We start from the raw sequence: 23,265 nt of genomic DNA, 5'->3' as shown, positions 1-23,265 counted from the left end.
CTATACAAGATTTAATTATGTAAAAGATACTGTCAATAACATGGTTTGCTGTTGTTTAGAAGTGGGATGTGATAATTACAATTAACCTCTGATACAGAAGAAAAGTTAAAGTCCTAATGAAGTCCCACTTAAGTGTAGCAAAGTAGAAAGAGAAAAGGCTTTAGGGTCAGACCTGTATTGATACCTGGAGAAGGCACTTAATAGCTGCATATCCTCAGATAATTTCCATAATAACCTTACTGCGCATCAGTTTCCTAATCTGTAAAATTATAACATCATCTACTTCACAGCGTTACTATATTAATTATATGTGTGAAACCATATTAAATACCTAGAACAGGACATTGTAAATGCTCAATAAACACTTTTTCATTCCCTCCCCCACTCCCTGCCCACTAATTGGTATAGCAAGTATTATGGCAACAACAAAAAAACAGAGTACTTTGGGATGCACTATAAGGCAATCTGATTATTATGAGCAGGTCTCCACCCTGCTCTTCCAAAGAGAATCTTATCTTCTCCCAAAGAGAACAAGTATTTGAGGAATATAACATTTTATTACAATTTTAACTTTTTTTTTTTTTTTTTTGAGATGGAGTCATGTTCTGTCACCCAGGCTGGAGTGCAGTGGTACGATCTCAGCTCACTGCCACCTCTACTTCCCAGGTTCAAGTGATTCTCCTGCCTCAGCTTCCCAAGTAGCTGGGACTACAGGTGCGCACCACCACGCCCAGCTAATTTTTCTATTTTTAGTAGAGACAGGGTTTCACCATGTTGGCCAGGTTGGTCTCGAACTCCTGACTTCAAGTGATCCTCCTGCCTCGGCCTCCCAAAGTGCTGGGATTACAGAAGTGAGCCACAACACCTGGCATGCTGGTTGTTCCTTGATAGCTGAATACTCAATGATAAACACCTGTCACTTATCTATAATTTACTAAACATTGACTCTAAAACTTTCCTTAATCAGTAGGTCTATCTCTAGTCTCTATGCCTAATGATTTCCCTAGAATATCTAGCTCCATGTTCTAAAGGGATGAGGAAGAAGACATCTCAAAGGAGTGAAAGTATGCCATACACACTGAGGGAGTTCCTGATTTTCAAGGCTGAAATGATGAATTGTTCAACTGAGAATTAAAAAAAATATATCAACGTAGTGCTTTTCTTTAAGGTTTTGTTTTGCTGCTGCCAAACTCTTAGTTATTCATGCTGAAGTAAATCCCATAGGCTTTACAGGTGGGCTCCTTTCCAAAGCAGCCTCCTCCACTGCCACCGCTGCTCACCTTGCCTCTCTGACACTGCCTTCTGGCTTTTCCTCTACCTGTCAGGCCATTGCAAGGGCTGAAGCTGCCAGCCTGCCTCCGATAAGCACCTTTTGCTTTCATCTGCCAACATTTTTCTGGAATGTTTCCTCCAATTTATGTAAGAGGAAGTAGGGAAGTACTTAAGCATAGTGTTCACAAACAGATAACAAGAGGAGTCCTATGAGTAGAACTAGAACATTTTCTGACATGGTGTTGTGTCCATAAACTGCTTTTCACTACTAGGAGGAGATGGGTACTAAATAGGAGGTTGGCCTTGTTAATGCTTCCACTGTACCCTAGACCATACATCCATACTGACAGCATACAAACTAAATGTCATCGGACCAAACAAATGCAAGCACAAATACAAACACTTCTTCTTATCAAAAGGCTATAAAATATAACATTTTGGAGCTAGCTTAGTGTCAACAATGCATGTCCCACATTCAGATATCCTAGCTACTCTGCAGCAGTTGGCCATGCTATTTGTGGCATACTGGGTCATATGGTTACAAATGAAAAACTAAGACAGCTAAAAAGTAACTTATTTCCCTCTGCCAATAAAGCTCAACAAGACTTTCATTTCATTTATTAACATAGGTTTGAAGCCAAAAAAAGCCATAGTAACTTAATCTTTACATTCTTACAATGAGAAGCAAATGGTCAATGACAGTCACAATTCACCAATCACTGGAAAAAAGTTAACCAAACAGATATAAAGGGGGGTACTGCTTGAAACTCTAACCAATATACACCAAAAAGTACCTTTTTAGTGTATATTGGTGACCACAGTCTTCACCTACATTTCCTGTGTTTGACTTAATAAAAAGTTTCTCAAAGGCTGCAAAGCTAGTCGCATATGCCCTAGACTAGATAAAATATTCCAGAATTCTTAACTCTCATTTTTCTTTTAGTATCAAAGTACTGTGCCTCTTTTCTGAAGTATAGCTTGTCTGTTATTAAATCTCTAAAAATAATTTATTGCTTTAAAAGTAAGTATAAGAATGTCGTTAGCAATTTATTGAGGAGTACAGATTGAAAGATAAACTAATAGAGGATAGAAATCCAGAAGAGCAAGATAGAATAACATAACCAAAAAGGCATTTGGGACCTCGGAATATACCTATTGCTATATAATCTGGATCCTGCTATTAAAATGATAAAATTTCACAAACATGGTTCTAGGAAAATACTATTAGCTATAATACTATGTTCCTGTTTTATTTAGTGGTAATAAAAATGAAATGAAAACTAACAAAAATATTTAGCATTATTTTAAACAACCCAATTTCTTAAGGAAATACAGGTTTTCTATCTCAAATATGATTTTCCCCCACCAAATGAATCTGAAACCAATTGTTAATTCACTAACAATGCAACTGTCATTAAAATCACAAATTCTGCTTTCATCAGTCTTTATAAATTTCATCCATTTTTTAAGAGAAAAAAGAGATTTCCGGCCGGGCGCAGTGGCTCACGCTTGTAATCCCAGTACTTTGGGAGGCCGAGGCGGGCGGATCACGAGGTCAGGAGATCGAGACCACTGTGAAACCCCGTCTCTACTAAAAATACAAAAAAAATTAGCCGGGCGTGGTGGCGGGCGCCTGTAGTCCCAGCTACTCGGAGAGGCTGAGGCAGGAGAATGGCGTGAACCCAGGAGGCAGAGCTTGCAGTGAGCCGAGATCGCGCCACTGCACTCCAGCCTGGGCGACAGAGCGAGACTCCGTCTCAAAAAAAAAAAAAAAAAAGAGAAAAAAGAGATTTCCAAATCTCCATTGAACTACTGAAGCTTTTAATTTTAACACATAAAAAAATAGCAGCAACCCTATGTGAATAGAAGTATAAAGCAAAAAGTACTGGCTTGCCTTTTAAGGCAGGCGGTGTTTAGATTTATTATTAGTGAGGTTCAAAGGTGAAACCTAAGAAAATGCTGGACACTTTGAAGGAGGGGCTATCTCAGCCAGGGGTCACATGATAGCTGCTAATTGGAAAATGTTAAAAAGGGAAGGGGGAAGGGCACAGTATCTGCCTACTCTTCTTTCTTTATTGCAACATTTGATTTGCACCAGAAGAAAAATAAAAAATAAAGGCTAAGATTTGTATAACTTTCAAAAGAGGCCTAAAATAAATAAATCACCCCCAGGTTGACTGAGCACAGATTACATTCCATCAAGGCTTTCTTGCAAAACAGAAAACAATATATTGAATTTTTAAATAAAACTATATTTCTGTAGTGATTTTTAAATGAAAACAACCTAATCCCCAAGCTAGTTAAATGTTTTTCTGCCATTACATTTACAAAATTAAAACACTTGCTGGGCACAGTGGCTCATGCCTATAATCTCAGCACTTTGGGAGGCCGAGGCGGGCAGATCACCTGAGGTCAGGAGTTCGAGACCAGCCTGAACAGAATAGTGAAACCCCGTCTCTACTAAAAATGCAAAAATTAGCTGGGTGTGGTGGCACACTTTCAGCTACTTGGGAGGCTGAGGCAGGAGAATTGCTTAAACCTGGGAGGCAGGGGTTGCGGTGAGCCGAGATCGTGCCATTGCACTACAGCCTGGGCGACAGAGTGAGACTCCATCTCAAAACAAACAAACAAATAAAAACAAAAAAATTAAAACACTTTCATTATAATGCATGGGATTTTATTTCTTGTTTTGTCTAAATGTTTATTTATATTAAAAGTATGCATCTTTTCTTAAACTATTTTATGTTGCCTTTTTAAAGAATATTTTCAGAACTGACACACTTCTAGAAGGTAAATCAAACAGTGATAATTTGGTATTTCAAATTATAAATGAGTCCATTACTAAAAGAAAGCTGCATATCTTTAAAATCTTTTAAATGGTCTTATTTATTATTAATAGACAAGTCATGGCATTAATATCTTTACAAAGTACACCTTTCCTGTATCTCTACAAATACTATTTTAGAATCCTTAAAATGTATTCTTCCTTATATATACAATTTCTATATTTAATTCAGAATGATGAACAAAGTTTTTCATGATTAATGCTAATATTTTATTGACATGAAATAGGAAAGTAATAACCCATAGCTGGATTTAAAGTTGAATTTATGACACCATTTTGATTGTGTACAACAGCTGCAATTACCTGCACCACTCATTCTGAGCCACTAGATGGTGTAAAAAAATAAACGGAAAGGTAAAATTTCATCCCATCACCACAAAATCTTAATATAACTCTGAGAAACTCAATTAAACACATTGCGAGGCATCTAAAAATGCTGGTGGTTTCTATACTGATTGTACTTCATTTGGAATAATATCAAGCATTCAAAATTGCAGCTATTCACACATTAAATGAATTTATGGTATTAATTTACAGTCTGAGTTTGCCAAAGTTTCAATAAAACTGGAAGGCCAAGTCAATAAAGACTACTAGAAAGTCTCAAGAGATTCCTAGCTGAACTTGTCTGAAGGAAGGTAAGGAAGTAAGTCTTCACAAACATATACTCAACCCAAAGCAACCTGTCTACTCGCAGCCAAGACACCCATCAATAGCCCAGAATATGTCCAAATCTCATCAAGGAAAGCTAAATGTCTTCTCCTTTTCATCCTCACCAAGATTTACCAGGTTGATTCCACTAGGTCCACAGGTGAGTAACGATGAACACTGAACCTTATTCAGCCAAAGGTAATAACGTGCTGGCTAACAGGGTCTTCTTTCTTGGCTCTTTTTTCAAACTCCAAAATGAACCCCAGGTAAATTACACATCTCTAGAAGGCCCTTAATAAATATGATCATGATGGTGAAACTTCAAGCCTTGCAAAACACTGGTAGAGGAAGTACTTTCGATCAGCTCTCTCCCAAATAATAGCATTTAAAAATGTTAGATGGAAGTATGTGCTTCCCAGGGGCTGGAACACCCGTAACCTTTGTTCTCTAATCAGGCTTCACAAATAAAATTAGTCTCCACAAAACAGGAACTGCCTCCTTCGGAATCCTAAAAGTATGATACACACCTATAATTATACTTTTAATTTCATGTTAACTGAAAATTATTTCCTGAGGCAACAGTAGAAATAAGAGATGCCTATGGTGGCTTGTTTCACAGCCAGTTCTGGAAGCTGGTGCTCTACCTAGCTTTCAGCAACAAAGACAACCTGATTCATAAAGAGGGTTTTACAAATAGATCCACATGGGCTTTATACATTTCATATTTACAAAAGGAGTATAATGGCTATATGCCACTCACTCCTATAATCTGAACTTGCAAGTGAAATCTAATCAACGTTTTAGTTTTATACACAATTGCAGCTAAATTGTTTTTAAAAAGACTGTGAGCTATATAAATTTAGGAATGATTCCAAGGAAGTTTCTTGACAGGAGTTGAAACTAATCAGTTTGATTTCTTTATTAAGTAATTAACCAAAAAGCTGTTATCTTAACTCAGGACAATTTAATGCTCAATAACAGGCTTAATCAAGAGTTGTGACATGACTATAGCATCCAAGAACTTAAAACATCTTTCTGGGAACAACAGTAACAAAAACCCATGCTAATGAGCAGAAGACTGAGAGAAATAAGTGACCAGCCTTAGCTTTGGGCACCCTAACTAGCAATTATCGCAGTTGGCTTTATTTATTTTATCACAGTTGTCAGAGTGGGTCCTGGCACATTGCAGGTGCTTTATGATGGATGGAAGGAAGGAAGGGAGGAAGGAAGGAAGGAAGGAAGGAAGGAAGGAAGGAAGGAAGGAAGGAAGGAAGGAAAGATGGAGCACAGGAAAAAAAACAAAGGTAAAAGCACTGGTCTGGGAGTCAAGACACAGCTCAAATCATGACTCTGGCATTTTCTTGACCCAAGTTCCTTTATCTATAAAACCAATAATTAGATTATCGTCATTGAGACTCATCACTCTAACATTCGATGATTCTCTGTGTTATGATTTTAGGCACCAGCCATCTAGTGTTGAAATTCAGTATGTGGCCTTCTTTCCAAATTGTCTTCTGCCTCTAACAAGTCATACTATCTCTCTGAAAAGTCCAAAATATTTCTCTAATCAAGAAAGAAACCACATCAACCTCCTAGACTTATGGTTTGACATTTTTCTACTTATATTTCAATTGTTTTCATACATCATTTGTTTCTAAAGTAGTCTTGTAAGTAGACAGAGGGAAATTTTTAAATCCCCATATTACGACAGGGGAAATTAAAATATGAAAATTAAGGGAGCTCACATACATTACCAAATGTATAATCACAATAAGAAACTTGACTTTTAGATCTAAGGACAAAAAGATTCTGAATAATCCAGTATTTTCAGAAGCAGACACAAGAATTCATATACACATACACACACATAAACATATATATATATGAAGATGGGTTTACAGAATTATACTTTGCCATTTTGTTTACAAATATAGTATGCTAAACAACTTAAAAAATTACCTAAGCCTGTCTGAATAGAAAAGCATTGCTTTTAAATTGCCGGAACACCCAATGTATTTACATAAAGATGAAAAACTTGTTCTATAAACATAGTGTTTCCAGTAGTGAATGGCAGACAAAATCAGAATAAGCACACAGAAGAATAAAAAGGAAGAGGAAAGAAAAACATAATAAATAATCTAATACCTTACAATGTTAACTTTCACATAAGTATATTGTTTCTGGAGAAGGCAGTAGGTGGATGTCAGCCAAGGGCTGAAGTGATAGGTAAACACACTGTTAAGTTGAATCCTGTTATCTGATTGTGTTTAAAATTTGATTACATTTCACTTGACAAAATAATTAATTATTGTGAACTCCCAATTGTTAACAAGGACCTAGAAGAATTCCAATTGGCATTCTTCCCTAGCGCTGTAAATCCAAATGCATTTAAAAAAATCGAGCTTTTGTACTCCCTCTTTACAAATGTCATTTTGGGGTATCTTCTTACCTTGCTAAGAATGTAAATCACATCACCACGCTTAAATGACAACTCATCAGAAAAAGCTCCAGTACAATCCCACAATCCCTGGTAAAAATTAGCATAATCAGTGCTCTTATCCCCTAGGAGGAAGAAAGAGAAAGCATGAATTAGGGCCTTCATGTAATAACCCCTCATTTCAAAATAAACCAATAGAAATTAAACGATGCCCTAGATCACCAAAATAGTCTAAAAAAATTCTGTCCTGAGTAAACGAATATTTTATTACATTCACATGAATCCTATGTCTCACTATCCTCAAGACCACTTTCAAAAAGATCTGATTTTGAATTTCTGCTTTTCTTTTTCTGCCTTTCATCTAAAATCTGTAATTGCTATATGCTGTCATCAAACCAGCACCTAAAAGTTGCTTCCCACTTATTTTAAATAACAAACCTAAGCCCACTTGCAACATGTTTTGAAGATGTGTCTGCCACACTTCACAATGAGCAATATCCATGAGATGTGACACACGCTTTGTGAAATAACCATCTCACAGAATTTGGGACACTTCATGAAAATAATAATAGTAAAGGAGCTAATGTACAAATATAAAACCAAAACTAAGGAACCAAAATTTAAAAAAAAATACTAAACCCTAGAGCTGGTTAATGAAAGACAACAACAACGTGGAAACGGTATAAAGAGTAATTGCAGCAATTTTCTTTAGGGACATTTGTACCCAAAGCCAAAGTTATCTTTGAAAATTTTTAGCAACTTTGAAATTGCCAGTGTTGAAGCTGCATTTTTCAACAGATTTTTGTCAGCCGCGGTTTAGGACATTAGGCTCTGAATAAACATGCAACATACACTGGAGTATCAGCTCATCCTTCTAACAGCATAAGCACAATGGATGTGATGTGCTCAAACTGCCATACAGACCATTAACTGATTGATTATTTAGCACTTTCCACTCTGTAATACCACAATAAATGGGTAATAAATGCTTTGTCACTTGTACAGCGTGGATCTCCTGCAACACAGAACACAGTTAAACACACTAGACGCTTTTGTTACACTAAGAACTGTTTCCTGTTTTTAATTTCATGATAATTGAGTTTTGATGAGTTAACACAAAAAGAATGCAAGTAATATCAATAAGATGTCCGTGTGTTCACTAGCCAGGCAGAATATATACGTGCTAACGACTTCCATCGTTGGAATGTCATCTTTGAATTCTGAGGGGATAACTGTGGAGACACAAGCTGGACCAGGGTTGTCATCTCAGTATTGTTACATGGCTCTCAAACAGCAGGCTTTTTGGTGATTCCAACACAACTAGTCACATTAGCATGTCATTAGCGTGTTCATCTTATTACACATTTTTTGTGATTTATACAAAGTGTTAAGTTTGCTAGAAAATTTTAAAATTCTCTTTAAGAAATATTTTAAAGCCAAAAAAAGATAATCTGAATAATATGGAGTCTGAATATTTAGGAAATAGAATGCTACTTTTCGCTTATAAGAAAATAAAGATGGACTAGAAAATATACAACCTAGTAAAATCCCTCTATTAAATTTTGTCTCTTGTTTTCTAAGAATTAAAAAAGAGAACGAGGGACAATGGGAGTGGGGAGAGAAGGAGGAGGAGAAAGGAGGAGGCAGTGGGAGAGATAGAAACCTTATTGACTTCTCCACACTAGCATTTGAGCACTCATCATGCACCAGCAGGGATGTACACAAGCTTGGGAATCCAACCAAGAACTAACAATGCTTGTGGCCACTCTTCATTACATTTTTTTCCCCAAAGCATGTATTAAGTAAATTCTAAAAATGGACACTAGAGGGCACTGCAGCTGGCCAGATCACTTCAAACATTGTCAATTTTTTTAAAAGAAAAAAAATCACTTAATAATAAAGTGACTGATTTCCTTTAAAAACCACTTATTTAGACAAATAGAGATTTAGACATTGAAACATTCTAGTCAGATTAAATCAACTGGTAAATGGGTCAAATGTTGTGCCCCTTGCAGTCCGTCAGTGTCAGTTTAAAAGTCAGGGAATTAGAGCAAAGAGAGGATGACATCATTTTACATGCAAGGCCTTCCCCCATAGTAACATGCGAGGCCCTCCCCCACAGCAATTGGCCAGGAGATAAAAGGATCTAAATGGCTGGTTTCTTTAGTCTGTGTTCCCCATGCTGCTCAGCCTTAGGCTTGCTCCAAAAAAGTGGAAGAAACAAAACTTGGACTAAAAACTAGAGTGGAGGTTTTGGCTTAGCTATGTTGTCCCATTGCGTTCCCCAGCTGTCCAGGCTGCTCTTCCTTTTTTTCAGATTCTCTTACAATAGTTTTTATTCAATAGATTCTCAAAGGGGATGGGAGAGAAAGAAGGAGAAGAAAAGTGTATGGTGATTTCTAACACATAATCCTTATCACTTTGGGGTCTCTCTTCCCCTCGATATGCTTGCTGAAACTCCCATTAACACTAATGGGAGTTACAGGAGCACATGAGGGGAAGAGAGACCCCCACCGTGTGCAAGATGCATCTCTCCCTAGATGTGCATCATGAGCATTTCATTAAATCTCACTGCTGTAAAGAGGCAACAGAGCTAGTGATTTGGCAATACCGGGAAAAAGATGCATTTTCAACTGTGCTTTCTATAATCTTGATGATGATGTTACCCATAGACCAACCTCATTTTTGTGTCCCATATGAGAGCTCTGTTAAAAAATAATTTGTTTATGTCACACAGCTACATACATGTATGATTTACTAGTCTATCTATTTCAGCATGCAATACTAGTTACAAAGCAGAAAAAATTGTAAGTAGGGAGGAAAAAAACCCTGGCAGTATATGTTTATTAGGCTTAGTCTCAGGGAAGTAATGTTTGAATTCTTGATATGAAATCTGGACACAAAAATCAGGGACAGTCTTGTTCCTTAAAGAGAAGCAATCTCCTCTAGCTTACTTTTTAAAATTTAAAGTGTAGCTAAACATACACAAAAAATTAAGCACAGACAGCCTCGAAAGCACAGGTTTGCAAAAGTTAACACTGTTCACCCCTAAACACTGAAAAATAATCCAGTTGAGATATGTATTTTTAAAGATGGGATGAGGCAAATGTCATAAACATACATTTTAAAGCACAAATTAAGTATGTTTAGTTGTCTTTACTACATGGATTAATTTTCCTATTCTATCCATATCATGATCTATATTTTAAAAATTACAAAAAAAACTACATTATGTTTCTTGTCTTGAGAAGCATGAATGATTAAAAAAAGGTAAGAAAGAAAAAAATTAATTAGTCAGCCTGTGAAAGATTAAAACGATGTTCTTACTCCTGCTTTTAAAAACATACAAGAAGAACTCATTGGGCAAAGCTAACAGAATTGTTATGAAACATGTAGACAGAGGAGATACTTTGCAAAGATGAAAAACATGATGACCACGGGTGAAACATATGAGAATAAGATAGTGGAGAATCTCTCCTTTGGTGTTAAAAGGTTTAAAAACTATTTTAGAAAGGTAAACATATTCTATAATGTTCAAAAAAAAATCAAATGGAATCTTTATTTTATGTATATACTCACCCACGTATCTGCAAGATATATAAGTTTGAACGTGAAGGAACTTGTAAGAAACACAAGATTAATTTTGTTTTTGCTTACATACTTTACATTAGAAAAGTCTGTGGTGGGGGGGTTTAGTAAAATCAGTCAATGTGAAAAATATATAACATTCTTGACTAAGGTTAGAAGTTCATGTCATGTGATGCTCAGCAAGATAGTAATACCCTTGTCAACTCACTGCCCTGCGTGGCAAACAAACTTCTAGTGTTACATCTTTGACAGCCTAGGGAAGAGCAAAGGTCACTTCTATGCAAAAGCATTAAAACTGTTGCTTGAAAAGAATTTCATGTCACTAAAGATAAGAATTATTGTAGTGTTTTATAGCTATTGCATGAAAGGCTAGATCTATTTACTGCATTCCTTTGAGGAAAACTGATTTTTTTTCCTACCCTCAAAGGCAAAAATTTGGGAGATGTTTACTTTAAAAGGGCTTTTGAAAAATACAATTGCTTTAAGCCAAAATATTTGTATCTGTGGAAGGACCATCTGTATGTATCTACTTTCTATACCTGCACTGAAATTTTCTTAAAAAGAAAACTACATGTTTTTGGCAGAAGTTTCATGATACATAACCCAAAACATATATACTTAAATTACTATTGAACATAGTCCTCAAGATTTCACTAAGCCTCAGTGTTTTATAGCTGCATTTTATAGGACTAGAGTGCTAACATGTAATGATTTTGTTCTCGCTTCCTTTCTGAAAAAACACTAACCAAAACCTTTTGTAGCAACCTACTTCTGCTTTCCTGTCCAGGTCTAGAATCAGGCCTCTGTTTCCTTTCCACATGTCACAGTAGGAAGGACCCTGCAAAGCTACTTCCTGAACACACACTTCTTGTCCACCCGGCCTTGACAGCTTGAAAGAGTGATGTATGGACGTATCAGAGAGGGGAAGGTGACCCTAACTCTAGCTTTATGCAAGACACAGAGATGATATGGCAGACCTTGCCCCAGCTGACATGTGGCTATGAAGAGGTGTAAAGTCCTGATAAGAAGGCAGTCTTTCTCTTCTTTCCGTGTAAAATAATTGCTGGTTTATCAAAACTAACCTCATGCTTGCACTACAGATATGGTTTATCTCCTGCTATTTGGAAATAACAACAAGCAAGAAAAGTTGTCCGTATCATGTGATTTTGTACAGACTGTGTGCAATTATTTTTCCAGTCTCATTCATAATTAGTACTTGGGGATATGTGCCAAGTGGAAATGGATAAGGGGAACATCCTTCCTAGCCTTTTAGGCCACCAGTGTCCTTTTCCAATTTTTAAGCTGCTGTCACTGGACTCTGGCATTTCTTACCCAATTCATTTGCTTTCTGTGCTAATCATATGCAATGAAGATATGCATGGCCAACATTTAAACAGGCTGCAGATCAATTAGCGGTCTTAAGTTTATCTGATTTTTATCAAAGAAGACAGAGCTGTGGGTCGATTGTCAGAGCCTGTGTCAAGTTGACCTTTTCAGAGATGTCTACATTGCCAGTCCCCTGGGCAACTTGTTGTCCCCTGTTAGTCTCTGAATGGCAGAAGTCTGTTCTGCTCAAGCACAAAGTATACACAGATGTCTATATTACATTCTTATAGGTTTGACAGCAACTGCATGTTGTATCTATAAACTGTCCTTTAGCAGTGACACTTCCTCAATGATGATAAGCTAATTTATGCAACTAAATCTCCTTTGTGCAGAAATGAAAGCTAATTGAGTCATTACAAAGTAATTCAGGAAGGAATACCTTGTATAAATTGGCTTACTTTATAAATCCTTCTCAAGTGGTTTTCATGCATCCTAAATGGGACTAAGCAGCTTATCAGCCATAAGATATCCAAGCCAAACAAGGCAACTTTGGGGAGCTGTGTAAACATCTTTAGAACAGTAAGAACATGGGTAAAATGAAAGTGAACAAAAGCAAAATAAGGTTTGCCAAGAAGCTACACAATTTATTACCTGAGGTGTGATGAACACTATCCTGACTCATCTTCCTTTGTTCTTCCACTTTCACTGGAGCACTGTCCTCTTCTTCTTCTGTAAATAAACATTATCAATGGCACACTGAAGGGTTTTCTCAGGGATAACAATACAGTACTCACTCAATTTTAAAGGCAAAACTAAAAGTTTATAACACATAAACATTATTTTTCAAAGAATAAAACAACTCAAGATTCACATTCCTTTTTCAACAATCTAACACTGAATAAATAAAATAGTAGCTACTGCCAAATAGCAACCTTTCCAACTTTCCAAATAGCAAACTTTCCAACTTTCCAATAAAATACTAGCTACTTCCAAATAGCAACCTTTCCAACTGGCTTGGCAGAATTTAAGATATGTACTAATGCACTGCATGTTTTGTTTTAAATACTTTTAGAAACTCATCTGGAACAATCTTAATTTCAGGAAAACCCTTAAATCCAGTAAAGTAACACCCAGCATTATACTGATACACCACATTATACTGTGGCAGGAGTATCATATATAAAATCATGGTCCCTAAAACATCATATAGCAACGAGAAATGTGTGATTAAAAATGCAGTTAACCTATAAATCATTTATTGAGTATCATATAATTTCATATGTTTTCTCACTTAATCTTCACAGGAAGATACTATAATGATCCTCATCCTTTGAGGTAATTCCCCCAAAATTATACCAAGGACCTATTATGTGTCATATACAATGCTGGATGTTAAAATCCCATAGACAAATAATTTTTAATCCTCATTCTACAGACAAGTTTATTTACGGAGACTCAAAAAGGTGAAGTAACTTCCAAAGTGTGTCATTCGAACTTAAGTTTGTGATTATAAAGTCAATGTTCTTTATCCTACATATAATCAGTACTCCATTTACATTTGTTCCACATTCACCTATACCATTCCTTCCCCAAATTACACAAATAAATAAGATAAAATTAAATGAGAAGAGTTTTAAATAGACTTAATTAATTCATTTACACCAAGAAAAATACTTATCACATTATTTTTCCTCACCTAATGATTTACATACAAACCTAGAAATACTTAAGGCAGGACATATAAAAAAATGGCATGCCAAAGAAAAACTGGATTCAAAGAGAATCATAATTTCAAGAAAACTCCTAAAACTTTAAAGAAAAATATGCAAAATATATAAATGTAGTCATTGTAACTACTCAATCAATCGATCAATCAATCAATCTTCACTGGATATTAACTAACTGTGAGACAGGGGAGATCTACCAAGGAGGTAAAAGTAACAGGAAGCCTCTGCTCACAGGAAGCTGACAGCACAGATGGGACAGAAGACAAGCTCTAAAGGAAAACAGGCTGAAGGGGCCTAAACCTGACAAGTGAGGCACAAAGCACTGAAGAAGTGCAGCAGAGAAACCCCCCAACTAGGGAGTACCACGGAGGCTCCAAGGGATGGAGAGAGTTTAAATAAGGAGAGAGGGTAAGAAGGATATTTCCAGAGGGATAGGTATGATCTTTAAAAGAAAAAGGCACGTTCATATTCATTTTGACTAAAGAATCTGGTACACATGGGGAAGAGCTGGGTAGGAGTTACGCTCATAGTTTGGACCAGCTGTTGAGGGGCCATGAACATCTTGTTATGGACTTCAGGCTTTTATTTGGTGGACAATAAGAGCCTTAGAAGGTTTTTTGAGCAGAGAAAGGGCAGGACTGAAGCTATGCTTCAGGAATGGACATCTGATCCCATTGTCTCTGACAGCCTAAAGAAGGGGTGGGGAGAGAGACTACTGTGGATAAAGGGGAAGGAAATCTTGAACTGAAGGGGCAAAGGAAATGGAAAGGAGATGGTTATAAGAGGTAAAGGAACTAGAATGGATAAGCTTTGTGCCTGAATGTGGAGGAATGGGGGGTAAAAAGAGCAACAAAGGATGGCTAAGGTTTTGAGCTTAGTTAACTGAGAAATGGACATATTATTACTAAAAGGACGATAGCCAAAATAATCTATCTTACTGGGGAACACAAGGAGTTGTGTTTTCAACAGGAGGAATTTAATGTATTGGTGAGGCAACCCAGAGAACATGTCTGGGCAACTGCAAAGTATGGTAGAGCAGTCAGGACTACAGGTGGAAATTTAGGAGTCTCCTGAAAATGTTAAGTGGGGATGAATCAAAATCAGCATTTCAATCAAGCTTGAGGGTAGCTGTACTTACACGACAAATATAACTGTTCTGAATTTCTGTAACTCAATTCAAACAAAATAATGACAACTCCAATATAAGGGACACCTGAAAATATCTGGCATTTTATTCATATTGTTAAACCTAACACTGACAATTTAATATGGTTCAGTCAAATATATAGAAGATCTAATAAAAGTATACCATTCTTTTAAAAAGTATCCTGTCTCTTTTCTTTTTAACAATAGTTATGCCAAACTTATGCCAAATCTTAAAGGCTAGCTTTAATAAATGGGTTAATAGGGTGTTTCCATATAAATTTTTAAAGGTAGAAGGGATGTTTACAGTCATTATTCCAACCTACTCATTTTATTGACAGATAATTTTGTAAAAGGTGAAGGAGAAAGCCTTCCTTACTTTTCACACTTTCTTTCCATAGCACCCACTCCCCTTTTAATTTAGTCACAAATTCAATAGTAAGAAATCAATTAAAAAATGGATAAAGGCACTCGTCCTCAGTCAAAAGCTATAACCGCATCAATACAATAAGTACTATTCGTGGCTTTTAAGAAGAGACTGTGGGGGCCGGGCACGGTCGGTCATGCCTGTAATCCCAGCACTTTGAGAGGCCCAGGCGGGTGGATCACCTGAGGTCAGGAGTTCGAGACAAGCCTGGCCAACATGGCGAAACCACATCTCTACTATAAATACAAAAATTAGCATGGCATGGTGGCAGGCGTTTGTAATCCCAGCTACTCAGGAGACTGAGGTAGGAGAATCACTTGAACCCGGGAGGCGGAGGTTGCAATGAGCTGAGACCGCGCCACTGCACTCCAACCTGGGAGACAAGAGTGAAGCTCCATCTCAAAAAAAAAAAAAAAAAGAGACTGTGGGATTTAGATTTCACCACCCAAATCAGCATGAACATATAAAAATTCATTACAATACTTAATGAAAAAACTCTGCTCTTTGACAAAGTTAACAATGAATTTAGAAGTATTTGTTACTATGAATTTTTTATTTTATTAAAACTTAAGTGCCAGTAACATGTGCTCTGGATTGTATATTGGTGTCAGAGAGCTTTGTCCTTAGAAATATGCATTCTTAAATTATCAGAATAATGATATTAAAAGTATTTACTTAAGAATTAATGTTTACTATAAAATATCCAAATTGAAATCCATGTAAGATGCCATTTAATAAGCAGATTTTAGAGGATGAGATGGTCATTAAGGACACTTTCTTTTTCCATTTTAAACCTGGTAGTGATATTTTTAAACCAAAGCCTTATGCATTTCATATATCAATTTTTCTTAACAATATTTAAATAACTCATTTTATCTTGGCTAACAATACAAATAGCTTCCATATAAAAGATAACAAAATCAAATATGGTGTATGTTTTTGAATCTTAGGCAGGGAAAAAAACCTCAGACTGAACCTTGAATAGAACTTGGCACAAAGGAGATGTTCGATAAATACAGAATGAACAAATGGATTACAAAATCATAAAAATAAATCTTAACATATTCATGTATTAATAGAACAAAGCTCTTAAAAATATGTAAGAACAAGTGACCAAAATTCTAGGCAATAATCACCTTCATAATATATTAGAAATATATACATTCACATATTTTTTTATTTAGGTTTATTATTAAATATGTATTATTTTGGTGTTGAGGCACAACGTCATTGTACAATACTAATTAATACCTCAAATAGTCAATCTTTGTGAGTTAATATATTCCATTCAACATTTTAATAACAGTAAACAAAAACAGCTCAGCTATGCAGTAAAATCCATCAAACCACACAGATGGTTATAAAGTTTTCATTATGTGGTTTCCATAGCAATCATATTGCAAATCTGGAAGCTTCTTGCAAATAAGCAGCTTGTATTTACATGCCTCTCAGCTGCAGCACAAAACTCTTCAACATGTGAAGTTATTATTCCAATCACACATTGTTAGAAGAATCATCAGGAGATTTTTTTTTTTTGAACAGACAGGATGAAAATAACAGTAAAGTGAGCTAAGTGCAGAAGAAAATTCAAACATAGTCACACGTTTACTAAACTGATCAGTAAGAACAGTAGAAATGTTCTGGTAGTCATCAAAAGGTTTTAACAATAAACTCTGTCAAAAATATGAAACTTCCAGGAGCAATCAGACCCTGAAGAATTAAAAAAAAAAAACTGCACCCACCCCTCTTTTTAACAGATATTTGGCCTTCTCTCTGAGTTGAGCAAAGAGAGGAAGAATGGCAAATAGTTTGAGTCTTCCCAAATCTTTTTAGCATTTGAGAAAAGGCTTACTGTGGGAAAAGTCCTGGCCCTTTTTCCTCCCTTTTAATCTATTTAATTTACAAAATTGATCCAGTTCCATAACAGATGGATTATTACCCTGATATGGATTGCAAATCTGTCTAGCTATGCAGTTTTTACAAAATGGGCATTTATGGCTTACTAATGTTCTTATCTTTAAGATAAATAACCAAAAAGAAGAGTGATAGACAAATGGCACCCTTTAGCTGACACTGCTTGAAAAAAGGTTGAAGAAAATTTGTTAGCACCAACTCAAGGTATGCGATGTTCACATCAAGGCTGAGGACTGATTTTATCATCTCTTCCAGGGAGAAGAGAAAGACAATATAAAAAATCTTTCACTTACATAATGATCACCTTTCTCACTACCCTCAGAAAACAGCTTTACTAAATTATAATGTACTTTAAAACATAAAACACAGAATCAAAAGTTAAGCTCTGAAATAAAGTTTGGACTTAGATCTCCACCTGTCCAGGCATTATTTAATATTATATATTTTTCTCAGGAAATGTGAATATTTATTACTTAAATGTTCACATTATATGCATTTATATCCATTATGTAACTAAATCCTCCAACAATTCTATGAGGTGATTATAAGTACTTTTATCATCACCATTTTATGAATACAAAAAATGAATTTATGGAGCTTGAATGACTTGTCAAGGTTCACACATGCAGTTAGTACATAAGCTGGGATTTTAACTTTAGGCATATGCCTTAACTCTAAGCCACAGTGTCTCCTCCTTTATTTTCATTAAAATCTTCAATTTACAGGTGGATTGCTTTCTAAAATTTTACTTAAAATACTGTCTGTGGACTTTGAAAACATTTTCACATAGAATAGTAGGTTCTACACTATCATAGCATCGTATCTGAAGTACACCTTAGCAAACTTTTTAGTGCTGATTTAGAAACAATTGCAACCAGGGGTGCCCAAAATATATGGTCTTCTTTCTCTTCTCCCAGTTCCCCTTCCTCACCTCTAGCTTTTAACACACTCCTCTGTTCCTAAAGTTACACACTATTTGGGCATTGCACACAAGATGTCCCTGAGTGGGAGATGGAAGAGGTGACATGGGGGAACAGAGGACACCACCGGCTAGTCCTAGTGGTAAAATGTAAAAGATAGAAGTACTGGGAGGATATACATAAATAGAACCCCACCCACTCTTCTCTCCCATGACCTGTGGCAAGCCACAAAGGCTGGAAGAAGGGTTGGAAAAGTTAAAGTCAAATCTAAGGGGTATGGGCAAAAGATTCAAAATTATGACAGCAAGGGAAAGTGAGCTCCCCAGGGGCCTATAAATCCAGAAATACTGGTAATATGAAGGATTTTTATATTATTATATTTTATTATACTTCTAAAGGACTGTTCTGTCTATTCAATAGACTATTATTTTACAGCAATAAAATACATATTTTTAAAAAGATATAAGCATGTGCCTTTTAGCATTATACAAACTTCAAAATGAATGGAAGGATAAAGATGACTGAAATAGCATAGTTAGAGTCATGTTTACTCTTACGGAAATTTGGCAAAGTGGGGCCTATTGTTGCAGCTCTGTTACTCACATAAACTGGACACTGCTTCTAATTCTTAGTGTCATCTCTGTACTTCAAAGTAGGAAGAGCAAGTCTATCCCACAGCACTTTGAATAAGGATTTGGGGAAGACAATGAGATAACCAGACTTCTCAGGGGAAAAAATGAAAAATTAGTATGCTGTATCAAGTTTATTACCTTAAGAACTAGGAGTTTTACAACAATTTATTAATTAAGCAACCAGGAAGATTAATATGATATAAAAGGCAACAAAATAAGCAATAGTTGTTCAACTACAAAATCTAATTTTCACCTTTGACATTCTATTAGTCTAAGGTTTAATATGAAAAGGTTATCACTACATTTCAAAAGCAAAAGGAAATACCATTGGATTGTAATAAATTTCTGTACTATGACATTAAAATTAATCATTTAAACACAAATCTGCTTTGGGAGGCCAAAGCAGGAGGATCGCTTAACAGTTTGAGTTTATAGTGAGCAAAGATCATGCCACTGCATTCTGGCCTGGGTGACAGAGCAAGACCCTGTCTCTAACAAAAACAAAAAAATACCCATACACACACAAATCAGAAAATGTGAAAATAATTTTTCACATAGACATATTTGTTAATATCATGATTGGGATGTTGAGGAAAAAACTTGAACTCAAGCAAAGATCTCATTTGACAGAGTCAGGAAAAAAATCTTAGAAGGGAAAGAAACCTTAGATAGAATCTTGTTCAGTTTCCTCATTTCATAGAAGATGAGGTAAACTGTGGGTGCTGAATGACTGGACCGAGGGCACACAGCTTGCACACTGCACCCTTCTCCCTGAAACTGCCTTCTGTGCACCGCAGACATTTCTGAAAAGTTATCTGCTGCTCGAGAAGCACTCCTTTGTTTCAGGAGCAGTCTTGAATACACTCGATCACCTACAGGCAATTAGGCAATTATGCCAAAAAGGAATGTATATAGGTTAAAAACAAAGTTTTCATAGGTCAGATTTGGTTGGTCAGAAGCGACTGTGAGTTAGAAAATGATCCCACTCCTAAAGAGTACTACGTATTAGGAAGTTATGAAATGGAGCTCCTTCTTGTCCCATTGAATTATTCACTGTATGATAAAAATTCTCCTTTACAACCCAAATTCTTAGCTTTTTATTAAAGTTTATAACAAATTCTGTAATTCTAAAATTCTTTTAGTCCAAGAAAGTCATTTATTTTTCACTTATAGTAACTTCTATCTGGCTCTGGATTTCTGATACAATTACAGCTCATTTTTTTTCATTTAAAGTAACCCTTTTTCTTATTATTCTTGTTAAAAAAGCAGTATCTACTCATTGCTGAAAGTCAGAAAATAGAGATAAGCAAAATAAATAAATAAATCATCTACGATCCAAGCATAACCACTATTAACACCTTCTTCTAGGCTACCTTTATTCAGCTACTGGTTTTTCTTAATTCTTATTTTAAGTAAAATACCCCAAATGCATATGTATTCATTGTCCCCATACATTTCCTATCCCAAATGTATATATGCATTTCACTGTAAACTGTTTTGAATCCTTTTTCAGAAAGTAAAATACTTTAGATTTTTTTGACTTGCTTTAAATTTTATTAGATTAAAAAATACTATCTAGTGATAAATAGGTTGATGTTATGATTATTTGACTGTAATGTGGCTGTCTTATCAGGGTCTACAACTGCCTACTATAACCTCTGGAAAAACAGCTGATATATGGATGCAGAGCTCATTTGTTATAGGCTTTTGCTCTGTTTCCTCTGCTTGCCTATGCAAATATACCCTTTCTCATCATATGCAGTGCATCTTAGCATCATTTTCAAGAGCCCAAGAAAGAAAAAGCACAGCTTCATAGAAAGAACCATCACCATTAGACTTACTGGTTCCACATCCCTTATACCAGCAGTGCTTTCCAAGATCTGTTTGCAGGGTGGAGGGTCTGGGGGGTCAAAGCTATTTTCATAATAATACTAAGACATTATGTGTCTTTTTCACTATGTTAACATTTGCACTGATGTTGCAGAGCAATGATGGGTAAAACTGCTGACACCTTAGCATACATCAACTTAGACTGCCCTGCACTGGCATAAAAGGAAAAAAATGAAAGAAGTCAGTTGCACTAAAGAATGTCCTTGATGAAGCAGTAATAATTATTTTCACCTAATATCAACCTTGAGTACGTAACTTTAATATTCTGTGTGACAAAATCAGAATGTATAAAGCATTTCTGCTACACCACCAGATGTGTAAGAATCTGAGTGTTGAGCTGAATTAGCCACTTTTTTATTCATGGAACACCATTTTTACTTGAATGACTGACAAACTATGGTTAGTTAGACTTGGGAATCTGGCAGACATTTTCTCAAAAGTAAGCAAAATAAGCTTGTCATTTCAAGGGAAACAACTGACGGTATTTATTGCCAATGATAAAATTTGAGCTTTCAAGCAAAAATTAGAATTTTAGAAACTTATATCTGCTACTGTAAGTTTGACAGCTCCCCACTATTTAAAGACTTTTCCAATGAGATGGATGGTGATATAAACAAAATGTGGGTTTTTCTTGGGTTGTGTCATAGCTGTGTCAATATTTGTAGGTTCTGCATAATGTAATGAACTAGTATTTTCCAACTGACCAAAGCATAATGTTACAAAATCAAGCATGGGTAAAAGGTCCATTCAACAAATGTAAGACAGGCCTATGAATTTTAACGTAAGAGTATGAAAAGTTCATTGGTATGGTTTCAGATTTCACATTGTACCAGCTTTTAACTACTACTTGTCGCATCTGGGTACAATATCAAAAATGAATACCTACAATTACCTGCAAGTAAAGTACCTCCCTTTTCCTTCCTACATATCTGTATGAGGTGGATTTTCTTTATAAGTTAACTGTACTTAAACAATATATCACAATAAACTGAATGTAGAAGCAGATATGAAACTCTATTGTCTTCTACCAAGACAGACATTCAAGAAAGCTGTAAAAATGTAAACAATGCCATATTCTTCTAATTTTAGGGGGAAATATAGTTATTTTTCCTAAAAATAAGTTATGTACAGATGTAACAGGTTTATCACCATGACTTTTAAATTCAATAATAAATCAACATTGTTTAAAGATCTGTTTTAATTTCTAATAGGGTAAATATTGAGATTTAACTATTTACCAACCTATTTATCATTAGATAGTATTTTTTAATCTAATAAAATTTAAAACAAACCAAAAAAATCTACACTGAGATGAAATACTTTACTTTCTAGAAAAAAATTCAAAACATAAACAAAAGTTTTTAAGGGTCCTTGATAATTTTTAAGATTGCAAAGGGATCCTGAGATCAATATGTTTAAGAATGGCTACCCTGTACTTTCTAGGGTAGTTTTAGTTAAATATCTAAACATTGTTCATCCACCACATGAAAAAAAATGATATCCTGCTTACCTAGAACACTATTTGATAATTATTTTATGTTCCCAAAGCACACAATCTCAGGATTGAATCACATTAAACTGTGGACTCATATTGAGCTACTGACCAAAGTCCCTATGTGTTTTTCCTATTTTCTGTGAAGCCAAGTCTTTCCTTTCTTGTACTTGTGCAACTAGATTTTTGGAGCAAGTGGAATATTCTATCATATTTCATCTTGTTGGATTTGACCCATGATTTTGTTCTATTGAGAGCAAGCCTGTATCCAAAACAATGATGCATAGGTTGGATATGATAATATTGAAAATAAAGCCCTAAGGTATTCATAAAATCAATTAATTAGCACTCTTTGGACACAGCTGTAGAGTCAGTTATCCGGTGGTCTCTATATCTGTAAAGATTTCATGAGAATCCTGACCACGTGTATTACTGAAGTCCAGTTATATGTCTGCCAATTCCTTGAACTCATACTGGGTTCCAGTAATTAGTGTTTCATCTTCTAGTTAACATAAAAGACTCTCTTTGATACTCTATGTTAGCAGTTTCTGGAGTCCTCTTTAGAGCCCATTAACTATCTAGAATTTTGAGAATTCATCTGAAAAGGGATACCAGATACCCTTTTCAGAACCAACACAGCCATCCCCAACTGCTGGGACTCATGCTGCAGTTGGTTCATAACTGTGTCTCTCACTAGAAATTGCCCTCAACTGCAGGGAATTGCTTCACTCAAGGTTATAGGGCCTCCCAGAGAATGGCTTGGAGCCAATGAATAGCTAATGCAGGAATACAAAGACAAGCCCCTATGCCTCAATTTGGCACAACCCTGAAGAGTCAGCCTAGCCTAGTCCGGCCTTCTTCACTTTCATCCAGCGTATGTCCTAAGATCACCCACCCATAAACCTTCTACGTAAAACTATCTTAGAGTCTGTTTCAGGGAACCCAACTTGAGACACTTTCTACTATTTTTGAAGTTTATAATACAATTGCTAGACTCCAGACCT

The 23,265-nt window shown here is 35.8% G+C and overlaps 1 protein-coding gene across 5 annotated transcripts in view; it reads right to left on the bottom strand.

Annotated features, from left to right (window-relative positions):
• The window catches only part of SKAP2 (src kinase associated phosphoprotein 2), a 217,801-nt gene that overhangs the window by 24,771 nt on the left and 169,765 nt on the right, over window positions 1–23,265 (bottom strand). For 4 of the 5 annotated variants that reach the window (XM_055293597.2, XM_063608989.1, XM_063608990.1 and 1 more), the window contains 2 exons: window positions 12,768–12,845; window positions 7,215–7,327 (listed from right to left, as the gene is read on the bottom strand). In XM_055293597.2, coding sequence (XP_055149572.1) covers window positions 7,215–7,327; window positions 12,768–12,845 — 191 coding nt within the window. Of the gene's footprint in view, window positions 1–5,659; window positions 7,328–12,767; window positions 12,846–23,265 lie in introns of those variants that run through there. The other variant, XM_063608988.1, reaches the window with a different exon arrangement.

The sequence above is a fragment of the Symphalangus syndactylus genome, chromosome 9 (assembly GCF_028878055.3).
Source record: "Symphalangus syndactylus isolate Jambi chromosome 9, NHGRI_mSymSyn1-v2.1_pri, whole genome shotgun sequence".
Lineage (NCBI taxonomy): Eukaryota > Metazoa > Chordata > Mammalia > Primates > Hylobatidae > Symphalangus > Symphalangus syndactylus.
The sequence above is the reverse complement of the archived record's forward strand: the minus strand, read 5'-3'. Positions and strand labels throughout refer to the sequence as shown.